This window comes from Rana temporaria, chromosome 7 (genome assembly GCF_905171775.1).
Source record: "Rana temporaria chromosome 7, aRanTem1.1, whole genome shotgun sequence".
Taxonomy (NCBI): Eukaryota; Metazoa; Chordata; class Amphibia; order Anura; family Ranidae; genus Rana; species Rana temporaria.
Window position 1 is genome coordinate 69574330 of NC_053495.1, and position 13847 is coordinate 69588176.

General features: G+C 45.1%; 1 protein-coding gene across 6 annotated transcripts in view; it reads right to left on the reverse strand.

Annotated features, from left to right (window-relative positions):
• SGSM3 (small G protein signaling modulator 3) overlaps nucleotides 1–13847 on the reverse strand; it is a 439637-nt gene that overhangs the window by 97570 nt on the left and 328220 nt on the right. For all 6 annotated transcript variants that reach the window (XM_040359570.1, XM_040359574.1, XM_040359572.1 and 3 more), the window contains one exon: nucleotides 4125–4195. In XM_040359570.1, coding sequence (XP_040215504.1) covers nucleotides 4125–4195 — 71 coding nt within the window. The remainder of the gene's footprint in view (nucleotides 1–4124; nucleotides 4196–13847) is intronic.

Here is a 13847-nt window from a genome sequence, read left to right on the forward strand (position 1 = left end):
GTACCTCTACCATTTCACGAAGGAAGTAAAAAGTATTGTAAAAAAAACACACTGACACAAAAGAATAAAGTCCTTTATTAAAAAAAAAAAAAAAAAAAACACTCCAGCGCTGAAAAATCCACTCGTTCCCGGCTTCCTGCGTTGTCCTGATCCAGCGACGGGTGCGGGTGATCTCCCGCGATGAGAAGATCCAGCGTCGGGTGATCTCCGCTCCGGCGATGTGAAGATCCATCCATCCGGCGCAGCAGCATCCCGGACCTCCTCTCACCGCTGGGCACAGCCCAGCGAATGAGCGGCTGAAGCTGTGACATTTCTTATATAGAGGAGGCAGAGCCACCCGTCACGTGACCCTGCCCCCTCTGACGTACCTCTGCTACGTCACTGGGGAAGACCAAGAAGAGGAAAGACCTTTCCTCTTCTTGGTCTTCCCCAGTGATGTAGCAGAGGTATGTCAGAGGGGGCAGGGTCACGTGACGGGTGGCTCTGCCTCCTCTATATAAGAAATGTCACAGCTTCAGCCGCTCATTCGCTGGGCTGTGCCCAGCGGTGAGAGGAGGTCCGGGATGCTGCTGCGCCGGATGGATGGATCTTCACATCGCCGGAGCGGAGATCACCCGACGCTGGATCTTCTCATCGCGGGAGATCACCCGCACCCGTCGCTGGATCAGGACAACGCAGGAAGCCGGGAACGAGTGGATTTTTCAGCGCTGGAGTTTTTTTTTTTTTTTTTTAATAAAGGACTTTATTCTTTTGTGTCAGTGTGTTTTTTTTACAATACTTTTTACTTCCTTCGTGAAATGGTAGAGGTACAGTGTACCCCATTACCATTTCACACAGGGGGGGTCAGGATCTGGGGGTCCCCTTTGTTAAAGGGGTCTTCCAGATTCTGATAAACCTCCCGCCCGCAGACCCCCACAACCACCGGGCAAGGGTTGTGGGGATGAGACCCTTGTCCCCATCAACATGGGGACATCCTCCCCATGTTGAGGGCATGTGGCCTGGTGCGGTTCAGGAGAGAGGGGGGGCCGCACTCTGTCCCCCCCTCTTTTCTGCGGCCGGCCAGGTCAACGTGCTCGGATAATGGGTCTGGTTATGGATATTTAGGGGGAACCGCACGTCATTTTTGTTTTAAATTAACGGCGGGGTTCCCCTGAATATCCATACCAGACCTGAAGGGTCTGGTTATGGATATTTACCGGGAACCGCACGTCACTTTTGTTTTAAATTGACGGCGGGGTTCCCCTGAATATCCATACCAGACCTGAAGGGTCTGGTTATGGATATTTACCGGGAACCGCACGTCATTTTTGTTTTAAATTGACAGCGGGGTTCCCCTGAATATCCATGCTCAGTAAAATTAACGTCCGTTAACATAACGGACATTTACGGAGACATTTACTAACGTCCATGTGCCATAGACTTCAATGTTAAAATATAACGGACGTTAATATATCCGTTACTTGCAACGGACAAAAAATTGACAAAAAATAGTGCAAGACCCGTCACATATTCCGTTATAACTAACGTCCGTATGTTATAACGGACTATTACGGATCTTTACGGAACATAAAAAAATCCCATAGACTTTAATGATATTTTATAAAGGACGTATAACTTCCGTTTTTTAATATTATCTGACGGATTTTAAAACGGATTATTAAAACGGATTTATTTTGTAGTGTGAAAAGGGCCTAAGACTACAAGTGTTCTGTTTACAGCTGTGGCCAAAAGATTTGAAAATTACACAAAAAAGAACTTTCACAAAGTCTGCTGCCTCAGTTTTTATGATGGCAATTTGCACATACTTTATGTTATGAAAAATAAAAAAAAAGGTGACACTTATGAAATGCTTGTAATCATACTTCAGTATACCCATAGTAACATCTGACAAAAAGATCTAAAAACACTAACAGCAGACTTTGTAAAAAATTATATATTTGTGTCATTCTCAAAACTTTTGGCCATGGCCGTATGTGCATGTGGGAGTAAAGCATCAAAAGCGGTGAAGCGATTGCAGTGATCTCCAAGGGTGAGGGCTGACATATAATTATAGTTGTTTGTAATGCACTTGGGAGCTAAAAATCTGAATGAAAATTACTCTCTAGGGGGAAAACCTTTGGCACAATCAATGATGAAAAAGGATGTGGGGGGTCCCAATATATCACAGACTCAGCAAAGCATGCATTACCAAGCTGCAACAAGCTAGGCCAGCAGACTATTAGCACACATTAAAAGAGTATTAAGTCAAGAGATAAATATATAATTCTACCACGCTGGCGTATGTGTTCCAGTTTTGGCCACCTATCGTCAGGAAGGGTGTGCTTGAACTGGAGAAAGTCCAAAGAAGGGCAACAAAGCTAATTATGGGGCTGGAGGACCGCAGTTATGAGTAACAGCTACAAAAGTTGAGCGTGTTCCCCCCAGAAGTAACGCCCAAGAGAGCATATGATACTGATATACAAATCTTTGAATGGCGACTCTAGCATTGGGAGGAAACTTTTTAATCTTAGGTCTCTAAAAAGGACATGGGGCCTTATTCTCCCTGGAGATGACACTTAAGAGGGGATATGATCACAATAAAAAAAATCTTTAACCACTTAAGCCCCGGACCAAAATGCAGCTATTTTTTGCACTATAAACAAAAATAGAGCGACAATTTTGAAAAAAATGCAATATTTTTTTACTTTTTTTTCCTCAGTTTAGGCCGATACGTATTCTTCAACCGATAAGCGTTTATCGGTTGGTTTGTGCAAAATTTATAGCGTTTACAAAATAGGGGATAGTTTTATTGCATTTTTATTTTATTTTTTTACTACTGATGGCGGCGATTAGCGATTTTTTTCGTGACTGCGACATTATGGCGGACACTTGACAATTTTGGGACCATTGTCATTTTCACAGCAAAAAATGCATTTAAAATGCATTATTTACTGTGGAAATGACAGTTGCAGTTTGGGAGTTAACCACAGGGGGCGCTGATGGGGTTATGTGTGACCTGAAGTGTGTTTACAACTGTAGGGGGGTGTGGCTGTAAATGTGACGTCATCGATTGTGTCCCCCTATAAAAGGGATCACATGATCGATGACAGTGAAGAACGGGGAAGCTGTGTTTACATACAGTTCTCCCCGTTCTTCAGCTACGGGGACCGATTGCAGGGACTCCAGCGGGCGAACGGGTCCGCGGGTCCCGCGGTCACGGAGCTTCGGGTCGCGGGAGCGCGCCCGCGACCCCACGGCTGGGCTTAAAGAGCAACGTACATATACGTTGATGTGCCCAGCCATGCCATTCTGCCGACGTATATCGTCGTGCAGCGGTCCTTAAGTGGTTAAAATGGTGACTCTAGTATTGGGAGGAAACTGTTTAATATATGGCCTCTAATGTAGACATGCAGCCACACAATAAGTTAGACGGGAAGTGGATCAATCTTAAAGCAGAAGTAAACCCATCCATAAAACAGTTTCATTTCCTGCACGTGCCGCAAATGTAACACTCCCATTGGTTTTGCTCTCAAGCAAACTGTCAAACCATCCAATGGCTGGTGCCATAACTGATCACATGTGCAACATCATGGAAGTTGTAGATTAAACACAGGCAAAGATGGGAACTTCCTTCCACAGCTGGTGGTGTGAGCAATGAGTATATATAAATTAAAAAAAACTTTGAGATGTGTTCGAGATGTGTTTCTAATGCGAACACAATGTACAGGGATATGAAAATTGGTAGCAGCAAGCAAACACACACAGTAACTATATATTAACTATATAGTAACGGTTTATAATATACATTTTTTACTATATAGCATATGAAATCTTGGTTTTACAAATAACATTTTTATAATACAAGGCAAACAATTCCCAGCACACTATGGTTTATCTAAAGAGCAAATTAATAGCTTGCTTTGCAGCTCAGTTTAACTGAAACTTGTAATTCAGCCATCTGATAAGGGATGAGTCACTTTAGTTTTGTACTCATCTCTGGCATGTCATTCTAGTTCTGCTATTATTACGGTCCTGACCATAATAAAACACAAAGTTTACAAAACCACTATACATTTATTCTGTTATATACAAAAGCTATGATATACAGTAATATAATAAAACAACCCCCCAACCCCAAATGTTACCTGTATGTCTTGCAGAGAACAAGGCGAGAATACACAGAGTCAAAGTCTCTTTCTACTTCTCGACTGGCAGCCTTTAAAAAACAAAACAGAATATATCAGTATCTCTCATTGCAGAATAAAGTTTAAATCAGGATCCTATCTGCTTTACAAAACTGTCCACAAAGATAGAATTTAGGGCAGGTTTCTATAGTGATGCATTAAACCTGTTTGAGTTTTAATAAACTAAACATTTGCTCTTTGATTCATTAAATAAATACTGTCAAGCAGCGTGTCCTGGACATGGAGCAGTGAGGACGTGTTTGGTCTGCGCTCCACTACCACCGCAGCTCCAGCAGCAGTTTACCGGCGATCCTGAGCCCTAAAACGGCTCAGGACATGTCAGAGGCGGCGGAACACAACCCACAACCCGGGTGCGGACAAATCGAGACAGGGGCAGTTGGATTTGTATTTTCCCGGGACCCGCAGCAAGGCCCAGGGAAAATCCAAGATGGCGACGGCCAGCAAAGCCACAAAGCAACACACGGCTACACAGAAGCAGCCTGCACAGCCTGCCAGGTCCCCGCAGCCATCACCCGGATTGGTGAGCGACTCTGCACCCCTGGCCCCACTTCTTCCTGGGCTAAGGGATCTGATATTGCGGACCTCATGGGCAAGGGGGACATTAAGAGGCACAAATGGTCCCTCCCTACTAGAGAGGACAAAGAGGTTCACAGATAAGGTGGATAAAGCATTTAAGGAAGATATTGCCCAGCTCAAGGACGACACTACACACCTGGGCACATGGGTAGAGACACTAGAACAAAGACTGGATAAGAATCTCCCCTTCATATTAGCCTTGAAGATGAGATGTGCAGCCCAGGATCAAAAGCGGGAACCATTGCTGTCATAACTTGATGATTTTGAAAACCGTAGCAGGCAGGCGAATATCCAAATTCGTGGATTGCCTGAAGCTACAGCCCCCAAAAATATCATCCCCTTACTACAAGGGATATTCCGGGAAATCCTGGCGCTCCAAGACACAGCACCCATTGAAATTGAGCCCAACGAGCCCTGAGGCCCCCTTCTCAGGACGCTGATAACCCAAGAGACATCATATGCAAACTGCAAAAATACACCCTCAAAGAGCAGATCATGCAGAAAATGTGCAACAAGCCATTTTTTTACTTTGATGGCGCCCACCTCTGCTTCTATCAGGACATCTCTAGGCACACCCTCATGCAGCGTCGGGCCTTAAAGCCCGTGTTAGTGGCCCTCCAAGAAGAAGGCATCCCATATCACTGGGGCTTTCCCTTTTACCTACAGGTGACCAAGGAGGGCCGTTCGGTTACACTACGTACCAGAGATGATCTTCCCCCCACTTACTCTCAGCCCTTGGGCTGGACAAGGTGGACTTTCCGGACTGGTGTGGAGACCCAGAGTTGACGAGGTTCCCAGTTGTCAGACTCTCCCAACCCTGGATGCAGATGCTGCAACACCGCAGCCGTAGATGCAGCCGCCACTGCCAAGATGTGGATGTTTTCCGAAGACCATCTGTGCCAAGAGACTGATGGCCCTGCCCGGACCTCAAGCTTTACCCCATCTCCCAACATTGGGACAGATCATGTTGCCAATCCCACCTGGGGAACAGGGACTTGATGTAAACCTTGTGTCCCTGTACCCATGCCCTGACTTAGATTTGAATGGGAGTTTGGAGAGCCTGCAATGGCTCCGCCCTGAAAGCAAACTTGTCATGCTTTAGCTCTTCTCCCGGACTCATTCACGTTCCTGCAACCGCCCTGGGCCTCCCTCTGACACCCGGTGTCTCAAGAAGGCTCCTGTGAGGTGGGAGCAGAGTGGACCTTCCCCTCCGACCCTCTTTCATGTCAGCCCACCACCCCCCAGTAGGCCACCCACATACGGGTATTGATCCCATTTGGGATGACAGGTCTGGGCCAGGTGGGCCCCCTGAGATAGGGGGCTCTCCAGGCCCAGCCTGCAGTTCTTCTGAACCATTGTTAGGTTCTTTATGATGGTTCACTTTGTCATTGTTTTTATTGATGGGACCGCCATCAGCTCCCTACACCATGCCTCAATGTTCGTGGTCTCTGCTCCCTCTGTAAACTTAGAAAACTATGGTGGGAATTGAAAAAGCTAAAAGCACAGGTAGTCTTCCTGCAGGAGACACACTTCACTCACCAATCTTTTTTTTTCCCCCCACATCAGACTCAACCAGGAAGCAGGACAGCGAGACATGCTCACGGTAACTCCGCCCTTCACGTCTCCTCTGTGGTCTCGCATCACATGTGGTTTATCAATTTATTTACCTCTTTTTTCTTATTTTATATTATTGTTTTTTTTTTTTTTTGTATGTTTCTTTTCTTTCAGCTATATACCAAGAACAATCACTTTTGAATGTACATGATTAGTTATGCCCCTCGTTACATAGAGAAAGTCCCGTCCCTGAGTTACTACTCTTCTTTCGTCTTTTGTTCCCCCCAAGTCCTAACCCCCCCCCCCCACCTCCCTTTGGTTCTGTTGGTCGCTGTTTAGGTTTAATTTCTGTTTATACCTAGGTCTCACCTGTCTATTTCTATCATTGCCTGTGTGAATTTTTCTGACGTTTTGAAAGCTTTCCATTTCTCCCAGACTGTTCTGCTTCTAGTCTCACCTCCCATTTCTCCTCATCCCAGATATTACATTTCTGATATATAATCAACTCGGTGTATCCATTCTTTTATGGATGGCCTCTGTGGGTGTAGCCAGGTTTTTTGGGATTAAGCTCTTTGCTGCATTCAGCAACACCGGTACCAAAGTCGATCCATACTGTTTTTTTGACCTCTCCGTTCCATGGAACAAACAGGTCAAGGGATGTCGTAGGATCTTTTCACCTGTAATTTCTTCTATATATTTTAGGACTTCTTTCCAGTACTCTTGTATTCTCGGGCAGTCCCACCAAACATGCATTGTGGTTCCTAATTGATTACATTCCCTCCAACACAGCGCAGAGTTATTTGGGTGAATTTTATTCATTCTCTCCGGGGTCAGATGCCAGCGAACCATGCATTTATAATTTGTCTCAATTATGGTAATGTCAGTAGCATAGTTGAACACTGCACCTATCATTTGTGAGTCCTCTAGGTTTTTCCCAATGTCTTGTCTCCACTTTTCTACGCATTTCAGTGTTCCCTGCGTCTCTAAGTCTGTTAATATCCCATATAGTACCGCAATTACGTGTTTTAATGTTTTAAGTGTTTTCCGATGGAGCATAATTTTTCTATTGAATCTATACCTAAATTGCCCACTCACCTATATAGCCAGTGGTACATCAGCACCTCCCCGGTTAGCAAATCCAGAGGCATGGGCGTCCGCTGAATTTTTTTTTTAGAGGGGGGCGCTTTGGCAGCGGCGATACACAGTTGCATTTTACCCTTTCTTCGACCGCTAGCAGGGGTTAAAAGCGCCCCCCCCATGTTAAAATGGAAAAACACCCCACTGTGCCCCCTGCATCTTTCAATATCTCTGTCACTACTGTGTACCCCCTCTCCACAACTGCACCTCTGGACCCCTTTACATTACACAGCACCTCACAGCTCTGGACCCCTTTACATTATACAGCACCTCACAGCTCTGGAACCTTTCACATTACACAGCACCCTGCATCACTGGACCCCTCTACATTACACAGCACCCTGCACCTCTGGGCCCCTTTACATTACACAGAACCCTGCATCACTGGACCCCTTTACATTACACAACACCCTGCACCACTGGACCCCTTTACATTACACAACACCCTGCACCACTGGACCCCTTTACATTACACAGCACCCCTTTCCTTTGACTGAAACACTACACTATATTGACAGTATATTTATTTCAGGTCTAAAAGAGGAATCTTTTGGAATGAGGGACAAATGGATTTGATTCCAGAAGAGGGACAGGCACTCTAAATAAGGGACAACTAGAGGGGAGGGAAGCGCTGCAGTCACTGCTTAAATCAGCCCCAGGGCCTGCTCCTGGCTCTCCCTGGCGATTCCAGGGGGGGGAAACAACCCCCCTTGCCCTATGGAGTGGATGCCCATGTCCAAAGGTACTGCAGTGGTCATCCACAAAAACGGCCCCTTCCAGCACACGGGTGATCTGTTTGACCCTCTGGGAAGCTACGTTTTCTGAAAGAGTACATTGCGGGTGCAAAATACACCTTTGCCAATATCTATGCCCCTAATTTGAGTCAACTGACCTTCCTTGACGCAACTATGGAGTGTTTAGAGGGGTTCAGGGAGGGGTCCCTGATTTTGGGGGGGCGACTTTAATGTGAGCCCCGACCCTTCCTTGGACACCTCACACAGCCGACCTACACACTCACATGCCTTCCTTAGGCATTTCTGTCAGTCACTCCAAACCACAGGTTTAGTCGATAGCTGGAGGGTCCTCCACCCTTCGGACAGAGACTAGTTACTACTAGTACACGACATATAGACCTGCTTTAAGTAGGCTGCCCCACTTTGGAGCTTCTATAGAGCTCGTCCATCGGAAACAATACAATTTTGGACCACGCTCCGTTCACCATCACCCTACCCACGGGCTCCCTGGACTTGGCGACTCAACAAAAATCTGTTGGATGACCCGGTGTTCGAGACAAAGATCTTAGACACATTATATAACTATTTTCGGGAAAACACAGCTGAAGACCTCAGAGAGGGCATGATCTGGGAATGTCACAAACCAGTGATATGGGGAGAGCTCATCGCCCTTGGCACCAAATTAAAAAGGGAACGACAGGCAGACTACCACAGTCTTTTCCGCACTTCAGCGGGCAGAACTCAAACACAAATCAGGGGGGACCCCGAGGCCCTATGGGAACAGAGCTTAAGAAACTATTCTCGCGTTTACTAGAATTTCAGGCACGGAGACAACTAAGGTACCTATCACATAAATACTACGAACATGGTAACAAGTGTGGCTGCATGCTGGAGAGAGCCTTGCAAGTGAAACAGGCCCATATGCAAATATATAAGCTCCGCTACCTCCATGGGGGAACTGATGCATCAGTCCTCCAAGATAGCTGCGGGGTTCAGAGATTACTACGCCGATCTTTACAGCTTAGATGCCAACATGACCCCAGATGCTAAAATAGCCAGACTGACAAAAATTCACGAATACCTATCCATGAATGGGCTGCCACTCCTGACTGAAGACCAACAATCTGACTTAGAAACCACTATCACTACTGAGGAGATTGAATCCACCATTAAATCACTGTCCAATGGGACTACTGCGCAGAGTGAGAGCGAATACCGATATCAAGGGCCTGACAGTGGGCACAGTAGAACACAAACTTTTCGGCCTACGTGGACGACGTGTTGTTTCACTTGTCAAATCCCCTGATCTCGCTGCCAGTCCTGATGCGGGAACTTCAATGCTTTGGGACGCTCTAAAATTTTAAGATTAACTATAATAAATCCAAAATCCTGCCCATACAACTATCTCCGTCCATGATAAACAGCTTAAAAGACGCATTCCCTTTCACATGGACTAAGATCTCCCTATGCTACTTGGGTATACAACAGATAGTTTTGACACGTTATACGCAACAAACCAGGTTATTAAAGGGGTGGTTCACCCTAAAAACGACTTTTTTTTATTACACTGCCCCCCCCCACATTACAATACGATTAAGGCTATTAATTTTTTTTTATGCTGTACATACCTTTGTACAGCATATTCACCCTTGGCATCCGGCTTGCGAGTCCCGCGGGAGTGGGCGTTCCTAACATGTCTGTGATTGACGTTTGACCAAAAACGAGCTCCCCCCCGTCGCGTAAGCCGCGTCACGATTGGCGAAAGGAGCCAAACGGCGATGCGCATGCGCAGTATAGCGCCGACTCGCCGTTCGGCTCCTTTCACCAACCGTGACGCGGCTTACGCAACAGGGGGAGCTCGTTTTTGGTCAAACGTCAATCACAGACATGTTAGGAACGCCCACTCCCGCGGGACTCGCAAGCCGGATGCCAAGGGTGAATATGCTGTACAAAGGTATGTACAGCATAAAAAAAAATTAATAGCCTTAATCGTATTGTAATGTGGGGGGGCAGTGTAATAAAAAAAAAGTTGTTTTTAGGGTGAACCACCCCTTTAACTGCAGTCTGACAAGATTTACACCACTGGATGAAAACAGTCTACACTTCGTTAAGAAGGGTCAACATAATAAAAATGAACGTCCTCCCAAGGATATTGTTCTATATGCAAATGCTCCATATACCCCTACCCAAGACCTTTTTTGCACAAGTGTCCAACATGCTCACTAATTTCATATGGAACCCACGGAAACCACAAATAGCTAAGAAGGTTCTACAGCGCCCTACGCGCTGCGGGAGTTTGGATGTCCCAGATTTGCAAAGGTACTACCAGGCCATTGACCATTGATCCTGAATTGGCGCTTCATGACCGGTCTAAATTATGGGTGACCTTGGAGAAATACATTGCAGGGAGGAACATGTCATATGCCCCGTGGCTTTCAAGGGAACACAGGGGGTTGTCAGAAGCCTCTGATGAATTATACGCTCAGAACGTGGAATCGAATCAACTGAGCACTGAGCTTGGCCCCCCATGTCCCCGCTGTCGCTGCTGGGAGGGTTCCTCTGGTTCCCACTGGGGGAACAAGCAAGCTTCTTTGGTGTGGTGAGAGCTGTTAGGCTCTATCTGAAGGAGACAGCTCAGATATGGAAAATTGATGCTTTGTGCTGCCAGAAGGGCCCAGGAAAGGTCAGGCAGCGTTGAAATCGACTATTTCAAAGTGGATTTGTTAGGTTATAATTCAGGCTTATGGTTTGAAAAGAAGGGCTCCGCCTTTTCAAGTTAGAGCACACTCTACCAGGGCAGTGAGTGCTTCATGGGCGGTGCATCACCAAGCCTCTGACAAAATTTACATCCTTTTTCCCCCACAAATAAAGCTTTCTTTAAGTGGTATTTGATCACCTCTGCAGTTTTAATTGTTAACGCTATAAAAAAAATACAGTTTTGAAAAAAAAAAAAATTATAATGCATATCCAAAGTAAAATTATTTTAAAAAAAAATGTATTCATCAGTTTAGGCCAATATGTATTCTTCTACATTTTTTTTTTTTTTAACAAAAAAAATCGCAATAGGCATATATTGATTGGTTTACACAAAAGTTATAGCGTCTACAAAATAGGGGATAGATTTATGGCATTTTTATATTTTTTTACTAGTGCTGTGGGAGTTGTGGTCCGGCCGCGCTACATTAAAAATATCCACATTTGAAAAGTCAGTACAAAACAGTTATACAATTCATACTGTACAAAGCCACTGGAATACTGTGTGAATACTTAGAAATGAGAAGCAATCATTCCATGATCATAAGGCATCCAGATATAAGGCTGAGTAGCAGATTGTGAAGAATATTGTGTCCTAGGCTCTACATGTAGCGCGCCTTGCACTTCTTCAGGAGCATCAAAAAAGAGACTAATATAACATATGGGATATTTTACGTGCGGTTTAAAACCCAATTAAAGTGCAGAAGGCTAAGAGTGTAGGCGGTTAGTAGGGATTATTAAAATGATCCTGACAGCGTAATGTGTCTAGGAGATCAGGCAATGTAGAGCACTAAAGTGATTCACATAAGCGAAACAGGGACTGTTCAATGAACAGAAGCAGTCCATGTGGACCAAACAAACACTGAATGAATGCCTCGGTAGAGGATCAAAGAACAATCAGTCCTTAGATAGGGGTTAATTGGGTTTTAAACCGCACATACAATATACCATATGTCAGCCCTCAAAATTTCCACTCACCTACTAGCATTTGGCGAGTGGATTTAAGCTGGGGGCGAGTGATGACAGGGCTGCATGACCAATCTCCCACCAATCAGTGCCTACACTTAAGAGTCCCGATGAGATTGGCGGCCGAAGAGGAAAGGTGCATGCTCAGGAAAAGTAGTCTGTTGAGCCGCGCACAAACAGAGCAGTACACAGGTGCTCTCCTTACAATTCTCATTAAGCCATGGGACCTAACATTATGACCTCTCTGAGCCTGCCCCCCTCCCCCAGGCCCCGACCAATGTAGCTGGAGAGCAGAAAGTAATGAGTGAGGTGGAGGATTGCAAAAATTACCACTCCGGTGCAGCGCTCACTGAAAGTTGCCCTGACATGAGAGCGGCAGCCTTCTAGTTTGTGCAGTTTTCTTCTCCTTGTGCTCTATTGTAAGTTTAGCCTGAGCACTGTGAACAGACTGGTCTCAATGTGTGCTGTGCGCTGTCAGTGTGCGCTGTGCTATGGTGTCAATGGCTGTGCAGTTGTGTGGATCTCAGCGCTGGATTGTACTCCCTCCCGCTGTGCTGCAGCTCCTCTCCTCTCTGCCGGCCTGAATACAAAAGGGAAGTGGGGACATGCAAGCATGGAGCCGCACACACAGGCTCCTGATGAGATGAATTGGAGAGAGAGAGAGAGGATGGATGGGAGTTGCAGAGGAGACAACAAGAGAATGGGGAAGAGACCCATTTCTAGTGCCCTGTCCCTCTGGTCTGCCCCCAGTGCCCTGTCCCTCTGGTCTGCCCCCAGTGCCCTGTCCCTCTGGTCTGCCCCCAGTGCCCTGTCCCATTTTGTTAAAGTTGTTGTTGGTAATATTTAATTTTGTAACTTGATTCTGCATAAAACATTGTCATTCCATGAGATTATCTACGAGGGCGTGTTTACGGGTGCAATTAGGCGCAGGGCAGTGTATGAATTAGGTGGGGCAACTGGTGGCGAGTAACTCTTGAGGCCTGGCTAGTGGCTCAGGACTTGAAATTTTGAGCCCTGCCATATGTTATATTAGATTGTGTCTCATGTCTAAGTATTCACACAGCTTTCCAGTGGCTTTGTACAGTATGAATTGTATAACTGTTTTTTGTACTGATTTATCAAAGGTGGATATTTTTAATGTATGTTCTATATGTCTAATAAACTTTTATAAATATTTACTACCTACCGGGCTGTGCCTAAAAAGTCCAAGCCTTCTATTCCAATTTTTTTGCACTGGAAATCTGTCGTGACTAATAGATGAAAATATTAGACCTTTTGTTCTCACGATACCATCTTATGTTCGCTACACCATTCATTTGACTGATGAAACACATGGGGGATGCTGCATTAGGTAAGAGACTTTCTTTCAATGAGGATGCATTAGGTATGCCCTTCTTCCTCCTACTCTTGAATAAGACATTTATTCTTAACCTTCTATGTACTGCAATCTAGTCTTCTAAAATGTTGCCTAATACATAGCATTAGTAGACACTGATATGCCCAGGATCCATCCTTATACATATATACAGTCCCCGACAAAAGTCTTGTCGCTTCTCTATTTTGTAGAAACTCCTGCTACTAACCTGACTTTTAATTAATCAATTGGTGTTAGAAATAGCTCATATGAAAAGCTAAAGCCCTCCCAAATGATTAATGCACTGAAATTAGTTTTACTGAAAAAAGATTTATCATTTAATCAAGACAGAAAGGTCAAATTTTGGCAAGACAAAAGTTTTGTCGCCTATACAGAAATTGAACAACTTTACTGAAAATCCAAAAATATGTCAGCAAATTAAGTAGTGGTGCTGTGAGATCCAAATTTAATATCTTGTATGACTTCCATGAGCTTGAAGGACAGCATCCATGCGATTTGGCAAGGATTCATACAATTTATTGATGAAGTCATCAGGAATAGCAAAGAAAACAGTCTTGCATGCCTCCC